Source organism: Salmo salar, chromosome ssa07, assembly GCF_905237065.1.
Source record: "Salmo salar chromosome ssa07, Ssal_v3.1, whole genome shotgun sequence".
Taxonomy (NCBI): Eukaryota; Metazoa; Chordata; class Actinopteri; order Salmoniformes; family Salmonidae; genus Salmo; species Salmo salar.
In genome coordinates, this window is record NC_059448.1 from 67,276,540 (window position 1) to 67,299,393 (window position 22,854).

A 22,854-nucleotide genomic window follows, 5' to 3' on the forward strand; every position below is an offset into this window, starting at 1 on the left:
TTTACCTGTGACCTGGAGGATCCCGTGTCGAGCCACATCGCAGTAGGGGGTGTCCTGTTTACCTGGAGGATCCCGTGTCGAGCCACATCGTAGTAGGGGGTGTCCTGGTTACCTGGAGGATCCCGTGTCGAGCCACATCGTAGTAGGAGGTGTCCTGTTTACCTGGAGGATCCCGTGTCGAGCCACATCGTAGTAGGGGGTGTCCTGGTTACCTGGAGGATCCCGTGTCGAGCCACATCGTAGTAGGGGGTGTCCTGTTTACCTGTGACCTGGAGGATCCCGTGTCGAGCCACATCGTAGTAGGAGGTGTCCTGGTTACCTGGAGGATCCCGTGTCGAGCCACATCGTAGTAGGAGGTGTCCTGGTTACCTGTGACCTGGAGGATCCCGTGTCGAGCCACATCGTAGTAGGGGTGAGAGGTGTCCTGGTTACCTGTGACCTGGAGGATCCCGTGTCGAGCCACATCGTAGTAGGGGTGAGAGGTGTCCTGGCTGAAGCTGACTCTACGTGGGGGTGGAGGGCGATCCGGACGGTAGCTGTGACGACCCTGTTCCTCATCTTCCTCCTTCTGCAGCTCTGAGGAGACAAATAGAGAGGTCGCATTGTTACACCAAAACGGGCAATGTTGCAGTACCAGTCTTAGGCCTTCTCTGTAGACTACTGCGGTTGATGGGATCCTCGGGACGTCCCTAACCCATTTAAAATGGTTAAGGTTAGCAGGGCTCTGGGATCCTCGGGACGTCCCTAACCCATTTAAAATGGTTAAGGTTAGCAGGGCTCTGGGATCCTCGGGACGTCCCTAACCCATTTAAAATGGTTAAGGTTAGCAGGGCTCTGGGATCCTCGGGACGTCCCTAACCCATTTAAAATGGTTAAGGTTAGCAGGGCTCTGGGATCCTCGGGACGTCCCTAACCCATTTAAAATGGTTAAGGTTAGCAGGGCTCTGGGATCCTCGGGACGTCCCTAACCCATTTAAAATGGTTAAGGTTAGCAGGGCTCTGGGATCCTCGGGACGTCCCTAACCCATTTAAAATGGTTAAGGTTAGCAGGGCTCTGGGATCCTCGGGACGTCCCTAACCCATTTAAAATGGTTAAGGTTAGCAGGGCTCTGGGATCCTCGGGACGTCCCTAACCCATTTAAAATGGTTAAGGTTAGCAGGGCTCTGGGATCCTCGGGACGTCCCTAACCCATTTAAAATGGTTAAGGTTAGCAGGGCTCTGGGATCCTCGGGACGTCCCTAACCCATTTAAAATGGTTAAGGTTAGCAGGGCTCTGGGATCCTCGGGACGTCCCTAACCCATTTAAAATGGTTAAGGTTAGCAGGGCTCTGGGATCCTCGGGACGTCCCTAACCCATTTAAAATGGTTAAGGTTAGCAGGGCTCTGGGATCCTCGGGACGTCCCTAACCCATTTAAAATGGTTAAGGTTAGCAGGGCTCTGGGATCCTCGGGACGTCCCTAACCCATTTAAAATGGTTAAGGTTAGCAGGGCTGTGGGATCCTCGGGACGTCCCTAACCCATTTAAAATGGTTAAGGTTAGCAGGGCTGTGGGATCCTCGGGACGTCCTAACCCATTTAAAATGGTTAAGGTTAGCAGGGCTCTGGGATCCTCGGGACGTCCCTAACCCATTTAAAATGGTTAAGGTTAGCAGGGCTCTGGGATCCTCGGGACGTCCCTAACCCATTTAAAATGGTTAAGGTTAGCAGGGCTCTGGGATCCTCGGGACGTCCCTAACCCATTTAAAATGGTTAAGGTTAGCAGGGCTCTGGGATCCTCGGGACGTCCCTAACCCATTTAAAATGGTTAAGGTTAGCAGGGCTCTGGGATCCTCGGGACGTCCCTAACCCATTTAAAATGGTTAAGGTTAGCAGGGCTGTGGGATCCTCGGGACGTCCCTAACCCATTTAAAATGGTTAAGGTTAGCAGGGCTCTGGGATCCTCGGGACGTCCCTAACCCATTTAAAATGGTTAAGGTTAGCAGGGCTCTGGGATCCTCGGGACGTCCCTAACCCATTTAAAATGGTTAAGGTTAGCAGGGCTCTGGGATCCTCGGGACGTCCCTAACCCATTTAAAATGGTTAAGGTTAGCAGGGCTCTGGGATCCTCGGGACGTCCCTAACCCATTTAAAATGGTTAAGGTTAGCAGGGCTCTGGGATCCTCGGGACGTCCCTAACCCATTTAAAATGGTTAAGGTTAGCAGGGCTCTGGGATCCTCGGGACGTCCCTAACCCATTTAAAATGGTTAAGGTTAGCAGGGCTCTGGGATCCTCGGGACGTCCCTAACCCATTTAAAATGGTTAAGGTTAGCAGGGCTCTGGGATCCTCGGGACGTCCCTAACCCATTTAAAATGGTTAAGGTTAGCAGGGCTCTGGGATCCTCGGGACGTCCCTAACCCATTTAAAATGGTTAAGGTTAGCAGGGCTGTGGGATCCTCGGGACGTCCCTAACCCATTTAAAATGGTTAAGGTTAGCAGGGCTCTGGGATCCTCGGGACGTCCCTAACCCATTTAAAATGGTTAAGGTTAGCAGGGCTCTGGGATCCTCGGGACGTCCCTAACCCATTTAAAATGGTTAAGGTTAGCAGGGCTCTGGGATCCTCGGGACGTCCCTAACCCATTTAAAATGGTTAAGGTTAGCAGGGCTCTGGGATCCTCGGGACGTCCCTAACCCATTTAAAATGGTTAAGGTTAGCAGGGCTCTGGGATCCTCGGGACGTCCCTAACCCATTTAAAATGGTTAAGGTTAGCAGGGCTCTGGGATCCTCGGGACGTCCCTAACCCATTTAAAATGGTTAAGGTTAGCAGGGCTGTGGGATCCTCGGGACGTCCCTAACCCATTTAAAATGGTTAAGGTTAGCAGGGCTCTGGGATCCTCGGGACGTCCCTAACCCATTTAAAATGGTTAAGGTTAGCAGGGCTCTGGGATCCTCGGGACGTCCCTAACCCATTTAAAATGGTTAAGGTTAGCAGGGCTCTGGGATCCTCGGGACGTCCCTAACCCATTTAAAATGGTTAAGGTTAGCAGGGCTCTGGGATCCTCGGGACGTCCCTAACCCATTTAAAATGGTTAAGGTTAGCAGGGCTCTGGGATCCTCGGGACGTCCCTAACCCATTTAAAATGGTTAAGGTTAGCAGGGCTCTGGGATCCTCGGGACGTCCCTAACCCATTTAAAATGGTTAAGGTTAGCAGGGCTCTGGGATCCTCGGGACGTCCCTAACCCATTTAAAATGGTTAAGGTTAGCAGGGCTCTGGGATCCTCGGGACGTCCCTAACCCATTTAAAATGGTTAAGGTTAGCAGGGCTCTGGGATCCTCGGGACGTCCCTAACCCATTTAAAATGGTTAAGGTTAGCAGGGCTCTGGGATCCTCGGGACGTCCCTAACCCATTTAAAATGGTTAAGGTTAGCAGGGCTCTGGGATCCTCGGGACGTCCCTAACCCATTTAAAATGGTTAAGGTTAGCAGGGCTCTGGGATCCTCGGGACGTCCCTAACCCATTTAAAATGGTTAAGGTTAGCAGGGCTCTGGGATCCTCGGGACGTCCCTAACCCATTTAAAATGGTTAAGGTTAGCAGGGCTCTGGGATCCTCGGGACGTCCCTAACCCATTTAAAATGGTTAAGGTTAGCAGGGCTCTGGGATCCTCGGGGACGTCCCTAACCCATTTAAAATGGTTAAGGTTAGCAGGGCTCTATAAAATACGTCATTCGGAGAACGCGGACGGAGTCACAGAATCCAGAAAATAAAACGGAATTCAACAATATTCAAAAATCTACTGAACTCAGTAGGGAATCGAACTAAATGTATTGAACTCAATAGGGAATCGAACTAAATGTATTGAACTCAATAGGGAGTCAACTAAATGTATTGAACTCAATAGGGAGTCAACTAAATGTATTGAACTCAATAGGGAGTCAACTAAATGTATTGAACTCAATAGGGAATCAACTAAATGTATTGAACTCAGTAGGGAATCAACTAAATGTATTGAACTCAATAGGGAATCAAATAAATGTATTGAACTCAGTAGGGAATCGAACTAAATGTATTGAACTCAATAGGGAATCAACTAAATGTATTGAACTCAATAGGGAATCGAACTAAATGTATTGAACTCAATAGGGAATCAACTAAATGTATTGAACTCAGTAGGGAATCAAATAAATGTATTGAACTCAATAGGGAGTCAACTAAATGTATTGAACTCAATAGGGAATCGAACTAAATGTATTGAACTCAATAGGGAATCAACTAAATGTATTGAACTCAGTAGGGAATCAACTAAATGTATTGAACTCAATAGGGAGTCAACTAAATGTATTGAACTCAGTAGGGAATCGAACTAAATGTATTGAACTCAATAGGGAATCGAACTAAATGTATTGAACTCAGTAGGGAATCAACTAAATGTATTGAACTCAATAGGGAGTCAACTAAATGTATTGAACTCAGTAGGGAATCGAACTAAATGTATTGAACTCAATAGGGAATCGAACTAAATGTATTGAACTCAATAGGGAGTCAACTAAATGTATTGAACTCAGTAGGGAATCGAACTAAATGTATTGAACTCAATAGGGAATCGAACTAAATGTATTGAACTCAATAGGGAGTCAACTAAATGTATTGAACTCAATAGGGAATCAACTAAATGTATTGAACTCAGTAGGGAATCAACTAAATGTATTGAACTCAATAGGGAATCAACTAAATGTATTGAACTCAGTAGGGAATCAACTAAATGTATTGAACTCAGTAGGGAATCAACTAAATGTATTGAACTCAGTAGGGAATCAACTAAATGTATTGAACTCAGTAGGGAATCGAACTAAATGTATTGAACTCAATAGGGAATCAACTAAATGTATTGAACTCAGTAGGGAATCGAACTAAATGTATTGAACTCAATAGGGAATCGAACTAAATGTATTGAACTCAATAGGGAATCGAACTAAATGTATTGAACTCAATAGGGAGTCAACTAAATGTATTGAACTCAGTAGGGAATCAACTAAATGTATTGAACTCAGTAGGGAATCAACTAAATGTATTGAACTCAGTAGGGAATCAACTAAATGTATTGAACTCAATAGGGAATCAACTAAATGTATTGAACTCAATAGGGAGTCAACTAAATGTATTGAACTCAATAGGGAATCGAACTAAATGTATTGAACTCAATAGGGAGTCAACTAAATGTATTGAACTCAATAGGGAGTCAACTAAATGTATTGAACTCAATAGGGAGTCAACTAAATGTATTGAACTCAGTAGGGAATCGAACTAAATGTATTGAACTCAATAGGGAGTCAACTAAATGTATTGAACTCAATAGGGAATCGAACTAAATGTATTGAACTCAATAGGGAGTCAACTAAATGTATTGAACTCAATAGGGAGTCAACTAAATGTATTGAACTCAGTAGGGAATCAACTAAATGTATTGAACTCAATAGGGAATCAACTAAATGTATTGAAAATGTATTAAATTTGCCCGAGTTTATCATAAGACATGAACAGAATGCATTAGTGATTTCATTTCCTACAATTTACCGAAGAGACAACGAGAATGTCCCCGTGTGTACAGACCGCTGTCTAGCCGTTAACAACGATTGTAAATGAGAAACCTTCTGGTAGATCAGATTTATTTATATAAAGTATTTTTTCTACATTAGCAGCTGTCAAAGTGCTTCAATTTAGTTGTTTTTCTATTACAATTTATTTATTTATTTTTAAATAGTGATTTTTGAGAGCGAAAACCCGAGACAGAATCAGGCTAAAAGAATGTACTGGATTGTATAGGGCAATGGATTAGGATTAGGATTTAGGATATGGACATCCCAGGGATCCCGGATAGCACTACACCTGGATTAAACAGCCATGTTGAACCCCAAAAAGTAGATGGTAAACGTCAGTGTTGTTCTGTAGCACACTGAGGAGGTTGATGACAATGTTATACATGCTGTTCTTTCAAAATACGACACATAACTAGTCCTGTACTGACTAGTGACTAGGTTATTACGTCACTTCAACGACACATAACTAGTCCTGTACAGACTAGTGACTACTGACTAGGTTATTACGTCACTTCAACGACACATAACTAGTCCTGTACTGACTACCGACTACTGACTAGGTTATTACGTCACTTCAACGACACATAACTAGTCCTGTACAGACTACCGACTACTGACTAGGTTATGACGTCACTTCAACGACACATAACTAGTCCTGTACTGACTACCGACTACTGACTAGGTTATTACGTCACTTCAACGACACATAACTAGTCCTGTACAGACTACCGACTACTGACTAGGTTATTACGTCACTTCAACGACACATAACTAGTCCTGTACAGACTACCGACTACTGACTAGGTTATTACGTCACTTCAACGACACATAACTAGTCCTGTACAGACTACTGACTAGGTTATGACGGCACTTCAACGACACATAACTAGTCCTGTACAGACTACTGACTAGGTTATGACGTCACTTCAACGACACATAACTAGTCCTGTACAGACTACTGACTAGGTTATGACATCACTTCAACGACACATAACTAGTCCTGTACAGACTACCGACTAGTGACTAGGTTATGACATCACTTCAACGACACATAACTAGTCCTGTACAGACTACTGACTAGTGACTAGGTTATGACGTCACTTCAACGACACATAACTAGTCCTGTACAGACTACCGACTAGGTTATGACATCACTTCAACGACACATAACTAGTCCTGTACAGACTACTGACTAGGTTATGACATCACTTCAACGACACATAACTAGTCCTGTATAGACTACCGACTAGTGACTAGGTTATGACATCACTTCAACGACACATAACTAGTCCTGTACAGACTACTGACTAGTGACTAGGTTATGACGTCACTTCAACGACACATAACTAGTCCTGTACAGACTACCGACTAGGTTATGATATCACTTCAATGACACATAACTAGTCCTGTACAGACTACTGACTAGGTTATGACATCACTTCAATGACACATAACTAGTCCTGTACAGACTACTGACTAGTGACTAGGTTATGACATCACTTCAACGACACATAACTAGTCCTGTACAGACTACCGACTAGTGACTAGGTTATGACATCACTTCAACGACACATAACTAGTCCTGTACAGACTACTGACTACTGACTAGGTTATGGGCCCATTCCCGTCTAAACATTTTGATTAATAACAATAATATATAACAACCATATAAATCTCTCCTCTATAAATTCACATCCACTTCCTGGGTCGTGTTGGGTCTTTCCTGTCCGTTGCTGTTTCCGCCAACCGAAAAACTGATAATCCACAGAAAACAAAAGAAAACGGATTAAAAAGAGAAAAAATATCCAAAACAGAGACTGGAAACTGTGTCCTAATCTAGATGGGTGTTTACCCTGCTCTGCCCGGCGGTCCAGAGGGAAGGAAACCACAATTACTGATTGTGTCCCAAATGACACCCTATTTCGCTATAGAGGAGACTACTTATGAGCAGAGCCCTAAGGGCCCTTGTCAAGTGTAGTGTGCTGATATATATATAGTGAGCCGATGTTGGGAAAAGCTACCCAGAGTTCTCTGTTGTTTATTCTGGGGGACAATGAGACCATTTAATCTTCTGGTCACATAATGTCTACCGGGATAGTTCCAACAACAATACAGGTCTCAACACTACTGTTCAGTCTAACTAGTGGACTAACTGTGGAACGGCTCAGTCTAACTAATGGACTAACTGTGGAACGGCTCAGTCTAACTAGTGGACTAACTGTGGAACGGCTCAGTCTAACTAGTGGACTAACTGTGGAATGGGGAGACTATTCTTAACGATCCTCCTTCCAGGAATAAACATTGGAAGGAGAACACAGTCAGCTGTGGTCACAAAAAACATCAAAGACGTGTTGATATTCTAGGTACTTTCCAGCTGCTTGGTTTTCCTTGAAGTGGTGTGACGGAATGGTAAGCAGCTAACACTCGGCCAGATGACCTCCCAGTCCTTGGCTTGGCAGAGAGGAGGAAGGAGGGAGGGAGAGAGGAGGAAGGAGGGGGGGAGAGAGGAGGAAGGAGGGAGAGAGGAGGAAGGAGGCAGAGAGGAGGAAGGAGGGAGAGAGGAGGAAGGAGAGAGAGGAGGAAGGAGGCAGAGGGAGGAAGGAGGCAGAGAGGAGGAAGGAGGCAGAGAGGAGGAAGGAGATATAGAGGAAGGAGGCAGAGAGGAGGAAGGAGGCAGAGAGGAGGAAGGAGAGAGAGAGAGAGGAGGAAGGAAGGAGGCAGAGAGGAGGAAGGAGGGAGAGAGGAGGAAGGAGGGAGAGAGGAGGAAGGAGGGAGAGAGGAGGAAGGAGAGAGAGGAGGAAGGAGACAGAGGGAGGAAGGAGGCAGAGAGGAGGAAGGAGAGAGAGAGGAAGGAGGAAGGAAGGAAGGAGGCAGAGAGGAGGAAGGAGGGAAGGAGGAGGAAGGAGGGAGGGAGGAGGAAGGAGGGGAGGGAGAGAGGAGGGAGGGAGAGAGGAGGAAGGAGGGAGGGAGAGAGGAGGGAGGAGGGAGGGAGGGAGAGAGGAAGGAGGGAGGGAGAGAGGAAGGAGGGAGGGAGAGAGGAGGAAGGAGGGAGGGAGAGAGGAGGAAGGAGGGAGAGAGGAGGAACGAGGGAGGGAGAGATGAGGAACGAGGGAGGGAGGGAGAGAGGAGGAAGGAGGGAGAGAGGAGGAAGGAGGAGAGAGGAGGAAGGAGGGAGGGAGAGAGGAGGAAGGAGGGAGAGAGAGGGAGGAAGGAGGGAGAGAGAGAGGAGGAAGGAGGGAGAGAGAGAGGAGGAAGGAGGGAGGGAGAGAGGAGGAAGGAGGGAGGAAGGAGGGAGGGAGAGAGGAGGGAGGGAGGAGGAAGGAGGAGGGAGGGAGAGAGGAGGAAGGAGGGAGGGAGAGAGGAGGAAGGAGGGAGGGAGAGAGGAGGAAGGGAGGAAGGAAGGAGGGAGGGAGAGAGGAGGGAGGGGAGGAGGGAGGAGGGAGGGAGGGAGGAGGGAGGGAGGAGGAGGAAGGAGGGAGGAGGAAGGAGGAGGGAGGGAGGAGGAAGGAGGGAGGGAGGAGGAAGGAGGGAGGGAGGAGGAAGGAGGGAGGGAGAGAGGAGGAAGGAGGGAGGGAGAGAGGAGGAAGGGAGAGGAGGAGAAGGAGGGAGGGAGGAGGAAGAGAGGAGGAAGGAGGGAGGGAGAGAGGAGGAAGGAGGGAGGAGGAAGGAGGGAGGGAGAGAGGAGGAAGGAGGGAGGGAGAGAGGAGGAAGGGGAGAGAGGAGGAAGGAGGGAGAGTGGAGGAAGGAGGGAGAGTGGAGGAAGGAGGGAGAGTGGAGGAAGGAGGGAGAGTGGAGGAAGGAGGGAGAGGAGGAAGGAGGGAGAGAGGAAGAAGGAGGGAGAGAGGAGGAAGGAGGGAGGGAGAGAGGAGGAAGGAAGGAGGGAGGGAGAGAGGAGGAAGGAGGGAGAGTGGAGGAAGGAGGGAGAGTGGAGGAAGGAGGGAGAGAGGAGGAGGGAGGGAGAGAGGAGGAAGAAGGGAGAGAGGAGGAAGGAGGCAGAGAGGAGGAAGGAGGCAGAGAGGAGGAAGGAGGCAGAGAGGAGGAAGGAGGCAGAGAGGAGGAAGGAGGCAGAGAGGAGGAAGGAGGGAGAGAGGGGGAAGGAGGGAGAGAGGAGGAAGGAGGGAGAGAGGAGCTGGCACTAAGCCCTGCCCAGATTTGTTCATTAACAATGACCAGCTACCAGCTTCCCTCCTCCTCCTCCTCCTCCTCCTCCTCTCCCTCTCCAAGCCCCTCCAGATACAATTACGAGCTGGGCCTCTTATCAGCAAGATGACCCGTCCTCCTCCTTCATATACCTCCTCCTCCTCCTCCTCCATATCCCACTCCTCCTCCTCCTCCTCCATATCACCTCTCCTCCTCCTTCATATCCCCTCTCCCCTCTCCTCCTCCTTCATATCCCCTCTCCTCCTCCATATCCCTCTCCTCCTCCTCCTCCTCCATATCCCCTCTCCTCCCTCTCCTCCTCCTCCTCCATATCCCACTCCTCCTCCTCCTCCTCCATATCACCTCTCCTCCTCCTTCATATCCCCTCTCCTCCTCCTCCATATCCCCTCTCCTCCTCCTCCATATCCCCTCTCCTCCTCCTTCATATCCCCTCTCCTCCTCCTTCATATCCCCTCTCCTCCTCCTCCTCCTTCATATCCCTCTCCTCCTCCATATCCCCTCTCCTCCTCCATATCCCTCCTCCTCCTCCTCCTTCATATCCCTCTCCTCCTCCTTCTTGCAAGATTGCCCGTTCTAAAAACAGCTTTGTATGGTGAGGTGCAGAATGTGGTTGGGAGGAAACTAAGCCTGTTTGTGTTTGGGTCCCCTGACTGAATCATATCCTCTGTTCCAGAGAACACAGTCAGTAAGTCTGACTCACAGAGGAGGAGGGGGTCAGACAGATCTTAGCTACATGGCCAATGACAGCCTGAGTGTTTGTGGGTCATGGTGAGAGATTGGTACCTCTTCAGTTAGATCTCGGGCATTGATCATTTCCCCCTTCTAATACCCATGATGCTGTAGGAGACAGACAAGATGCAGACGACGCAGTCTCGCTATGTTTGAAGACGCGGCCTCGTTGCGTTTGAAGACGCGGCCTCGTTGCGTTTGAAGACGCGGCCCCGTTGCGTTTGAAGACGCGGCCCCGTTGCGTTCGAAGACGCGGCCCCGTTGCGTCAAGACGCGCCCTGCGTTGAAGACGCGCCGCAGCGCCCGTTGCGTTGAAGACGCGCCCGTTGCGTTCAAGACGCGCCCCGATGCTTAAGACGCGCCCGTTGCGTTCGAAGACGCGGCCCCGTTGCGTTCGAAGACGCGGCCCCGTTGCGTTCGAAGACGCGGCCTCGTTGCGTTTGAAGACGCGGCCCCGTTGCGTTTGAAGACGCGGCCCCGTTGCGTTTGAAGACGCGGCCTCGTTGCGTTTGAAGACGCGGCCTCGTTGCGTTTGAAATGAGAACATTTGTGACAGACCTACTTTTAATTACGATTCGGCTGCACATTAATTTCACCTCATGTTTAATGTGTCTGCATTGAAAATGTGCAATAAATATTGTTGAAATGTTATTGAAATGTAGTACTTTGATAATTAGATATACATATAGAAGAACTAGATATGACCCCTAATCATAGAGCACGTTAGACATTTTAATGGTTTGTTAATTAGAGCTACATATGACCCCAAATCTGGATCTCTTTGAATTCTAACTGGTATATATATATATATATATATATATATATATATATATATATATATATATATATATATATATATAGTGGTAATAATATATATATAGTGGTAATAATATATATATAGTGGTAATAATATATTTATATAACATACATACATATATATATATATATATATATATATATATATATACATACATACATACATACATACATACATATATATATATATAGTGGTAATAATATATTTATATAACATATATATATAAAGTGGTAATAATATATATAGTGGTAATAATATATTTATATAACATATATATATAAAGTGGTAATAATATATTTATATAACATATATATAGTGGTAATAATATATATATATATATATATATATATATATTTTTTTATATATATATATATATATAGTGGTATATATATATTTAGAGGAATAGAAGGTAGGAAGACGATGTAGATTTTATGTGTTTCATGGATAGGACGAATAGTGTTACAATCTCAACTATTAAATAGTGTGTGTGTGTGTGTGTGTGTGTGTGTGTCACCTATTTCAGCCAGCTGCTCCAGATCAGTAGCTGAGATCATTGCCATTGAACTCTGGTTTTCACTTTCACCTTTCACTGTCAACACTGAAAACACAGATCACATGATTATGTAAACACCTTAGACCCCGTCTCATTACCACTGTAGACCCCGTCTGTCTCATTACCCCTGGAGACCCCGTCTGTCTCATTACCCCTGGAGACCCCGTCTCATTACCACCGTAGACCCCGTCTGTCTCATTACCCCTGGAGACCCCGTCTCATTACCCCTGTAGACCCCGTCTCATTACCACCGTAGACCCCGTCTGTCTCATTACCCCTGGAGACCCCGTCTCATTACCACCTGGGGGTTGACTGTAGGACCCTACCCAGTACACCTGGGGGTTGACTGTGTGACCCTACCCAGTACACCTGGGGGTTGACTGTAGGACCCTACCCAGGACACCTGGGGGTTGACTGTTGCACCCTACCAGGACACCTGGGGGTTGACTGTGGGACCTTACCCAGTACACCTGGGGGTTGACTGTGTGACCCTACCCAGTACACCTGGGGGTTGACTGTAGGACCCTACCCAGGACACCTGGGGGTTGACTGTTGCACCCTACCAGGACACCTGGGGGTTGACTGTGGGACCTTACCCAGTACACCTGGGGGTTGACTGTGGGACCCTACCCAGTACACCTGGGGGTTGACTGTGGGACCCTACCCAGTACACCTGGGGGTTGACTGTGGGACCCTACCCAGTACACCTGGGGGTTGACTGTGGGACCCTACCCAGTACACCTGGGGGTTGACTGTGGGACCCTACCCAGTACACCTGGGGGTTGACTGTGGGACCCTACCCAGTACACCTGGGGGGTTGACTGTGGGACCCTACCCAGTACACCTGGGGGTTGACTGTGGGACCCTACCCAGTACACCTGGGGGTTGACTGTGGGACCCTACCCAGTACACCTGGGGGTTGACTGTGGGACCCTACCCAGTACACCTGGGGGTTGACTGTGGGACCCTACCCAGTACACCTGGGGGTTGACTGTGGGACCCTACCCAGTACACCTGGGGGTTGACTGTGGGACCTTACCCAGTACACCTGGGGGTTGACTGTGGGACCCTACCCAGTACACCTGGGGGTTGACTGTAGGACCCTACCCAATACACCTGGGGGTTGACTGTGTGACCCTACCCAGTACACCTGGGGGTTGACTGTAGGACCCTACCCAGTACACCTGGGGGTTGACTGTTGCACCCTACCAGTACACCTGGGGGTTGACTGTGGGACCCTACCCAGTACACCTGGGGGTTGACTGTGGGACCCTACCCAGTACACCTGGGGGTTGACTGTGGGACCCTACCCAGTACACCTGGGGGTTGACTGTGGGACCCTACCCAGTACACCTGGGGGTTGACTGTGGGACCCTACCCAGTACACCTGGGGGTTGACTGTGGGACCTTACCCAGTACACCTGGGGGTTGACTGTGGGACCCTACCCAGTACACCTGGGGGTTGACTGTGGGACCCTACCCAGTACACCTGGGGGTTGACTGTGGGACCCTACCCAGTACACCTGGGGGTTGACTGTGGGACCCTACCCAGTACACCTGGGGGTTGACTGTGGGACCCTACCCAGTACACCTGGGGGTTGACTGTGGGACCCTACCCATTACACCTGGGGGTTGACTGTGGGACCCTACCCAGTACACCTGGGGGTTGACTGTGGGACCCTACCCAGTACACCTGGGGGTTGACTGTGGGACCCTACCCAGTACACCTGGGGGTTGACTGTGGGACCCTACCCAGTACACCTGGGGGTTGACTGTAGGACCCTACCCAGTACACCTGGGGGTTGACTGTGGGACCCTACCCAGTACACCTGGGGGTTGACTGTGGGACCCTACCCAGTACACCTGGGGGTTGACTGTGGGACCCTACCCAGTACACCTGGGGGTTGACTGTGGGACCCTACCCAGTACACCTGGGGGTTGACTGTGGGACCCTACCCAGTACACCTGGGGGTTGACTGTGGGACCCTACCCAGTACACCTGGGGGTTGACTGTGGGACCCTACCCAGTACACCTGGGGGTTGACTGTGGGACCCTACCCAGTACACCTGGGGGTTGACTGTGGGACCCTACCCAGTACACCTGGGGGTTGACTGTGGGACCCTACCCAGTACACCTGGGGGTTGACTGTGGGACCCTACCCAGTACACCTGGGGGTTGACTGTGGGACCCTACCCAGTACACCTGGGGGTTGACTGTGGGACCCTACCCAGTACACCTGGGGGTTGACTGTGGGACCTTACCCAGTACACCTGGGGGTTGACTGTGGGACCCTACCCAGTACACCTGGGGGTTGACTGTGGGACCCTACCCAGTACACCTGGGGGTTGACTGTGGGACCCTACCCAGTACACCTGGGGTTGACTGTGGGACCCTACCCAGTACACCTGGGGGGTTGACTGTGGGACCCTACCCAGTACACCTGGGGGTTGACTGTGGGACCCTACCCAGTACACCTGGGGGTTGACTGTAGGACCTTACCCAGTACACCTGGGGTTGACTGTGGGACCCTACCCAGTACACCTGGGGGTTGACTGTAGGACCCTACCCAATACACCTGGGGGTTGACTGTAGGACCCTACCCAGTACACCTGGGGGTTGACTGTGTGACCCTACCCAGTACACCTGGGGGTTGACTGTAGGACCCTACCCAGTACACCTGGGGGTTGACTGTTGCACCCTACCAGTACACCTGGGGGTTGACTGTGGGACCTTACCCAGTACACCTGGGGGTTGACTGTGGGACCCTACCCAGTACACCTGGGGGTTGACTGTGGGACCCTACCCAGTACACCTGGGGGTTGACTGTGGGACCCTACCCAGTACACCTGGGGGTTGACTGTGGGACCTTACCCAGTACACCTGGGGGTTGACTGTGGGACCCTACCCAGTACACCTGGGGGTTGACTGTGGGACCCTACCCAGTACACCTGGGGGTTGACTGTGGGACCCTACCCAGTACACCTGGGGGTTGACTGTGGGACCCTACCCAGTACACCTGGGGGTTGACTGTGGGACCCTACCCAGTACACCTGGGGGTTGACTGTAGGACCTTACCCAGTACACCTGGGGGTTGACTGTGGGACCCTACCCAGTACACCTGGGGGTTGACTGTTGCACCCTACCAGTACACCTGGGGGTTGACTGTAGGACCCTACCCAGTACACCTGGGGGTTGACTGTGGGACCCTACCCAGTACACCTGGAGGCTGACTGCACATACTGTAGGCCAGCTATAGATTCTAGGCCACTTAACATGATATAACCAAAGATTTGTGGTGTCCATTACTGGGGGGTTTACAGGAAACACTGTATGTAACAGGCTGACCACACCGCACACGACTCGAGCGACGCAAAATAAATCTACACATAATATGTTATTCAATTTTCACACCCACACTGCTCTCTCTCTCTACGCTTGATGCGCTGCAAGTCCCGCTTCTCCCATCTCCTCATTGGATGTTAGGAGCATATACCCACATGCCATCTCCTCATTGGTTGTTAGGAGCATATACCCACATGCCATCTCCTCATTGGATGTTAGGAGCGTATACCCACATGCCATCTCCTCATTGGATGTTAGGAGCATATACCCACATGCCATCTCCTCATTGGTTGTTAGGAGCATATACCCACATGCCATCTCCTCATTGGATGTTAGGATCATATACCCACATGCCGTCTCCTCATTGGATGTTAGGAGCATATACCATCTCCTCATTGGATGTTAGGAGCATATACCCACATGCCATCTCCTCATTGGATGTTAGGAGCATATACCCACATGCCGTCTCCTCATTGGATGTTAGGAGCATATACCCACATGCCATCTCCTCATTGGATGTTAGGAGCATATACCCACATGCCATCTCCTCATTGGATGTTAGGAGCATATACCATCTCCTCATTGGATGTTAGGAGCATATACCATCTCCTCATTGGATGTTAGGAGCATATACCATCTCCTCATTGGATGTTAGGAGCATATACCATCTCCTCATTGGATGTTAGGAGCATATACCCACATGCCATCTCCTCATTGGATGTTAGGAGCATATACCATCTCCTCATTGGATGTTAGGAGCATATACCCACGTGGGTGATTGAAAGATGAACTGAGGTCTCCAGTCCAGCTGGTGGTGGTAATGCACCTTAAAGTTGTTTGCCAACCACAATATAAAGTCCACAGAAGAAGACTGAAGAGGAGAGACGACTAGAAATGGTTGACTGGTTTTTTATCTGTGGATTAATTGTCAGAGTAGAGGACCTTGTGCATTTCAGGTAAAATAACAACCCAATGTTTAATCCCGGTTTTGATATTTCCAGCTACGTGTCCTGACGGCGTCTGGTGTGGGTGGACAACAACACACGGTCCGTTCTGCATGTTAGTTCAACTCTCTGGCGGCGGGTTTGTACGGGGTTAATGTAACGCCCAGTAATGGACAAACAACCTCTTTGGTTATATCACATGATCTGGTTTACAATCTGTAATGAACTCTAGGAAGGTTTAACATCAGTTGAGTGGTGAATTTATAAAATGGTTACCCGGAGGATACAGAAATTATATAAACCTGTTGACAGGGATGATGGAAATGATCCCACTAAAGCAGAACAATCTTTTCCTCATCTACATTGCATGCTGGGAAAGGGTTTCATTTTTTTTAAATCAGCTTGTGTGCGACTCCTGTTGTTTTTGATCCAAGTAGCCACATAAGTAACTAGGCAAATATCAGAGGTAAAAGTTGGTTTTATATTTCATACATTCGAACAGACATTCGCTAAAAGCCATTTCAAAACGTATAAATCAATAACTAATTCACCGTTTGTCGCAGAAACATCAAACGATGTATGCTTTATTCTATGAAATGTCTAGCTTACTCTCACAACTTTCGTTTTCAATGAAAAATTCCAGTTTTGAAGAAATAAATAAAATCTCAAATATTGCATTTTAAAAGATGAACAAATCAATAACTAATTCAGTGATTTTCACTTTTTTTCGGAGACAATATGCATTTATTTGCAATAACTTTTAAAAATAAATGTTTAATTTCAAGTGCAATTTGTTCTATATGAAATTAGACAATATTTACATAAAAATTGTACAATGTTTTCCATCTTAAATGGTATGCCAAAGTAATGTTTGTATTGTTAGTGCAACAGTTCCACATGTTAAAGTAGTTACAAGGCACAACAGTCATATATATATATATATATAAAATTTAACAGCAAACAGGCCCCTTCAATTATTTTCTATCTTGTCTTTGTTGAAGTCCTTTGTCGTCATCCCCAAACAAGCTGAATGGTTTCCATCTCTGTGACAAACAGTGAATTAGTTATTGATTTTATAGATTTGATGTTTTTCTATCAAGTCAAAACTGGAATTTCTACTCAAAACCAAAAAAGTTGTAAAAGTATACTAGACATTTATAAAAAACAAATCATATCTAGCTTGATGATTCTGTGACAAACGGTGAATTAGTTATTGATTTTTTTACATTTTTAAATGTCTTTTTTTGGTCGAATGCGTGACTATAAAACCAACTTTACTTCAGTACAAAAGTCTCACGTCTTTCAATGTTTTCTCATAACACAGAATAACTAGACGACCTGAGCAGATGGGCTCCTGTTCTGTCCGTTCAGTTTAACATGCACAGTCTCCTACACACTATTATTCCTGTATTAAACCAGACTGGAACACAACTGGAAGAGAAGAATCCTTTATTAAATCCGGTAAAAAACGGACGAGACTACGGAAAAAGGCGTGAAGGACGGAAACATTCCGCGTGTGCGATTGATTCTCAACTACACCTGGACACAACTCCTTGATAACGGATTAAAATAACGTTAGTTTTCTAACTATTCTGACCCGAAACACAACATGAGAACAACGCCATGATCCTACTAAGAACAATGAAATATGACCCTTACCTCCGTAGCGGTTTGAATAGGAGACATGTTCTGCTCAGGTGTTTCTGGAACTAAACTTCCTCTTCCATGCTGACAGGGTAATGCGCATGCTCAAACAGAGTCCTCCTGTGGTATTCAATCAAACCAGTAGTCCGATATGGGGAAGAAAGAAAAAGTAGGAATTAAAAATGGTAAGAAAACGAAAGTAAGTCCAGTGTTATATTCTTCTTCTCCCCTGATTACAAGGAAGTGAATGTCTAAAAGACAGAAAATATTTGACTTTATAACAAGAAGGGGAAATGTAGATGGCTGTCTGAAATCTCCAAATATTGCAATTATATGCTGTCTCGATGGACAACTTGCTCAGGCGGGACTTCAGGTTTATTATTCTATTTGTGCTAAAAGAGGTTGGTTGGTGGTGAAAGCAGGAAGTCTTCTATGTCTAACGATGAGTAGGCCCTCAGTAGGCTGCACTCTAGTGTATTTCATGACGACATTTTTTATTTTCTATTTGTTTTTCTACTGTATTATTGACTGTATGTTTGTTTTACTCCATGTGTAACTCTGTGTTGTTGTATGTTGTCACACTGCTTTGCTTTATCTTGGCCAGGTCGCAGTTTTAAATGAGAACTTGTTCTCAACTTGCCTACCTGGTTAAATAAAGGACTTGTTCTCAACTAGCCTACCTGGTTAAATAAAGGACTTGATCTCAACTAGCCTACCTGGTTAAATAAAGGACTTGTTCTCAACTAGCCTACCTGGTTAAATAAAGGTGAAATAAAAATAAAAAATTTTTTTGTCGAAGCTCATTTTTTCCATGTGGGTTTTATGCTAGCTAAAAATTCCCTCTTTGAAGTTGGTAGCTAAATGGAGAATTCATCTTTAGGAGGGCTGTTATATCCCGTCTACTACTCTTCATTCCTCCATGCTGTGTGTGTCCCGTGATCGCAGCTTTGGAAATAAAATGACTATCCATCCATTACTCCTTCCTGTGTCGACTCACGGACTGGAGGGACGGGACAAGGAAGGTCGCACCTACAGAAACATACCGGTCCTGTAGCCTATAGAAACATACTGGTCCTGTAGTCTACAGAAACATTCTGGTCCTGTAGCCTACAGAAACATACTGGTCCTGTAGCCTACAGAAACATACTGGTCCTGTAGCCTATAGAAACATACTGGTCCTGTAGCCTATAGAAACATTCTGGTCCTGTAGCCTATAGAAACATACTGGTCCTGTAGCCTATAGAAACATACTGGTCCTGTAGCCTATAGAAACATACTGGTCCTGTAGCCTATAGAAACATACTGGTCCTGTAGCCTACAGAAACATACCGGTCCTGTAGGCTATAGAAACATACTGGTCCTGTAGGCTATAGAAACATACTGGTCCTGTAGGCTATATAAACATACTGGTCCTGTAGCCTATAGAAACATTCTGGTCCTGTAGCCTATAGAAATATACTGGTCCTGTAGCCTACAGAAACATACTGGTCCTGTAGCCTACTGAAACATACTGGTCCTGTAGCCGATAGAAACATACTGGTCCTGTAGCCTATAGAAATATACTGGTCCTGTAGCCTACTGAAACATTCTGGTCCTGTAGCCTATAGAAACATACTGGTCCTGTAGCCTATAGAAACATACTGGTCCTGTAGCCTATAGAAATATACTGGTCCTGTAGCCTACTGAAACATTCTGGTCCTGTAGCCTATAGAAACATTCTGGTCCTGTAGCCTATAGAAACATACTGGTCCTGTAGCCTACAGAAACATTCTGGTCCTGTAGCCTACAGAAACATTCTGGCCCTGTAGGCTATAGAAACATACTGGCCCTGTAGGCTATAGAAACATTCTGGTCCTGTAGCCTATAGAAACATAGTGGTCCTATAGCCTACTGAAACATACTGGCCCTGTAGCCTACAGAAACATACTGGTCCTGTAGCCTGTAGAAACATACTGGTCCTGTAGCCTGTAGAAACATACTGGTCCTGTAGCCTACAGAAACATACTGGTCCTGTAGCCTACAGAAACATACTGGTCCTGTAGCCTACAGAAACATACTGGTCCTGTAGCCTATAGAAACATTCTGGTCCTGTAGCCTACAGAAACATTCTGGTCCTGTAGCCTACAGAAACATACTGGTCCTGTAGCCTATAGAAACATACTGGACCTGTAGCCTACAGAAACATACTGACTCTGTTCTCCATTGTATAGGATCAATACCATAACTCTACCTCTGTTGTATAGGATCAATACCATAACTCTACCTCTGTTTTCTGTTGTATAGGATCAATACCACAACTCTACCTCTGTTCTCCGTTGTATAGGATCAATACCATAACTCTACCTCTGTTGTATAGGATCAATACCATAACTCTACCTCTGTTGTATAGGATCAATACCATAACTCTACCTCTGTTCTCCGTTGTATAGGATCAATACCATAACTCTACCTCTGTTCTCCGTTGTATAGGATCAATACCATAACTCTACCTCTGTTCTCCGTTGTATAGGATCAATACCATAACTCTACCTCTGTTGTATAGGATCAATACCATAACTCTACCTCTGTTGTATAGGATCAATACCATAACTCTACCTCTGTTCTCCGTTGTATAGGATCAATACCATAACTCTACCTCTGTTCTCCGTTGTATAGGATCAATACCATAACTCTACCTCTGTTCTCCGTTGTATAGGATCAATACCATAACTCTACCTCTGTTGTATAGGATCAATACCATAACTCTACCTCTGTTGTATAGGATCAATACCATAACTCTACCTCTGTTCTCCGTTGTATAGGATCAATACCATAACTCTACCTCTGTTCTCTGTTGTATAGGATCAATACCATAACTCTACCTCTGTTGTATAGGATCAATACCATAACTCTACCTCTGTTCTCTGTTGTATAGGATCAATACCACAACTCTACCTCTGTTCTCTGTTGTATAGGATCAATACCATAACTCTACCTCTGTTCTCCGTTATATAGGATCAATACCATAACTCTACCTCTGTTGTATAGGATCAATACCACAACTCTACCTCTGGTCTCCGTTATATAGGATCAATACCACAACTCTACCTAGACTCTGGATATCATAACTGTGTTGGTTCAATGCCAAATATTTACCTTATTGTTCTGCTTGTATTACCCCAGTTTGTTTATCTATAGACCTACAGTAACCAACATTTACATTATTTTCTTTGCTAATATCGCACATTTCTCTTCTCTGCAATCCGACCTGACAGCCCGTCTGGCCCGTCTCCCTCTATCACCCAGCAGTGAGACGTTCTTCAGATCTGGCAGACCGTCTGGCCCGTCTCCCTCTATCACCCAGCAGTGAGACGTTCTTCAGATCTGGCAGACCGTCTGGCCCGTCTCCCTCTATCACCCAGCAGTGAGACGTTCTTCAGATCTGGCAGACCGTCTGGCCCGTCTCCCTCTATCACCCAGCAGTGAGACGTTCTTCAGATCTGGCAGACCGTCTGGCCCGTCTCCCTCTATCACCCAGCAGTGAGACGTTCTTCAGATCTGGCAGACCGTCTGGCCCGTCTCCCTCTATCACCCAGCAGTGAGACGTTCTTCAGATCTGGCAGACCGTCTGGCCCGTCTCCCTCTATCACCCAGCAGTGAGACGTTCTTCAGATCTGGCAGACCGTCTGGCCCGTCTCCCTCTATCACCCAGCAGTGAGACGTTCTTCAGATCTGGCAGACCGTCTGGCCCGTCTCCCTCTATCACCCAGCAGTGAGACGTTCTTCAGATCTGGCAGACCGTCTGGCCCGTCTCCCTCTATCACCCAGCAGTGAGACGTTCTTCAGATCTGGCAGACCGTCTGGCCCGTCTCCCTCTATCACCCAGCAGTGAGACGTTCTTCAGATCTGGCAGACCGTCTGGCCCGTCTCCCTCTATCACCCAGCAGTGAGACGTTCTTCAGATCTGGCAGACCGTCTGGCCCGTCTCCCTCTATCACCCAGCAGTGAGACGTTCTTCAGATCTGGCAGACCGTCTGGCCCGTCTCGCTCTATCACCCAGCAGTGAGACGTTCTTCAGATCTGGCAGACCGTCTGGCCCGTCTCCCTCTATCACCCAGCAGTGAGACGTTCTTCAGATCTGGCAGACCGTCTGGCCCGTCTCCCTCTATCACCCAGCAGTGAGACGTTCTTCAGATCTGGCAGACCGTCTGGCCCGTCTCCCTCTATCACCCAGCAGTGAGACGTTCTTCAGATCTGGCAGACCGTCTGGCCCGTCTCCCTCTATCACCCAGCAGTGAGACGTTCTTCAGATCTGGCAGACCGTCTGGCCCGTCTCCCTCTATCACCCAGCAGTGAGACGTTCTTCAGATCTGGCAGACCGTCTGGCCCGTCTCCCTCTATCACCCAGCAGTGAGACGTTCTTCAGATCTGGCAGACCGTCTGGCCCGTGTCAGTCAAATGTTCTCAGCTGTCCTCTGCTTCCAACCTTCTACTTCTTTAAATACCAGCCTCCTGTGCATCCATCTCTACCCTTTTTAATATCCTGGTCTTTCCCTGTGCAGTGATGGACAGCTGACTGATATCTCTCTGAAAAACTCTGTGTGTGTGTGTGTGTGTGTGTGTGTGTGTGTGTGTGTGTGTGTGTGTGTGTGTCTGTGTGTGTGTCCATTTTTCCCTGTGCCGTGATGGACAGCTGACTGATGTGTGTCAGTCTGACATTTTAACATTTTGACCATGTTCTGTTATAATATCCACCCTGCACAGCCAGAAGAGGACTGGCCACCCCTCATAGCCTGGTTCCTCTCTAGGTTTCTTCCTAGGTTTTTGGCCTTTCTAGGGAGTTTTTCCTAGGGAGTTTTTCCTAGCCACTGTGCTTCTACACCTGCATTGCTTGCTGTTTGGGGTTTTAGGCTGGGTTTCTGTACAGCACTTTGAGATATCAGCTGACGTACGAAGGGCTCTATAAATACATTTGATTTGATCTGTCTGTCCCCTATCCCCCTATCGGCCCTGGTTAAAAGAAGTGCACTATATAGGGAATAGGGTGTCATTTGGGAAGTAGATTTGAGCTATTGGAGGTGAGTCAGTCAGAGCGGACAGACGGA

At 47.4% G+C, this 22,854-nt stretch overlaps 1 protein-coding gene across 1 annotated transcript in view; it reads right to left on the reverse strand.

Annotated features, from left to right (window-relative positions):
* Window positions 1-17,890, reverse strand: part of LOC106609851 (rho GTPase-activating protein 8-like) — a 69,998-nt gene extending 52,108 nt beyond the window's left edge. Inside the window, 3 exon segments of the mRNA XM_045722494.1 lie at window positions 433-576; window positions 11,801-11,884; window positions 17,786-17,890. Coding sequence (XP_045578450.1) covers window positions 433-576; window positions 11,801-11,846 — 190 coding nt within the window. The 5' untranslated portion in view covers window positions 11,847-11,884; window positions 17,786-17,890.
* Window positions 17,891-22,854: the final 4,964 nt, after the last annotated feature.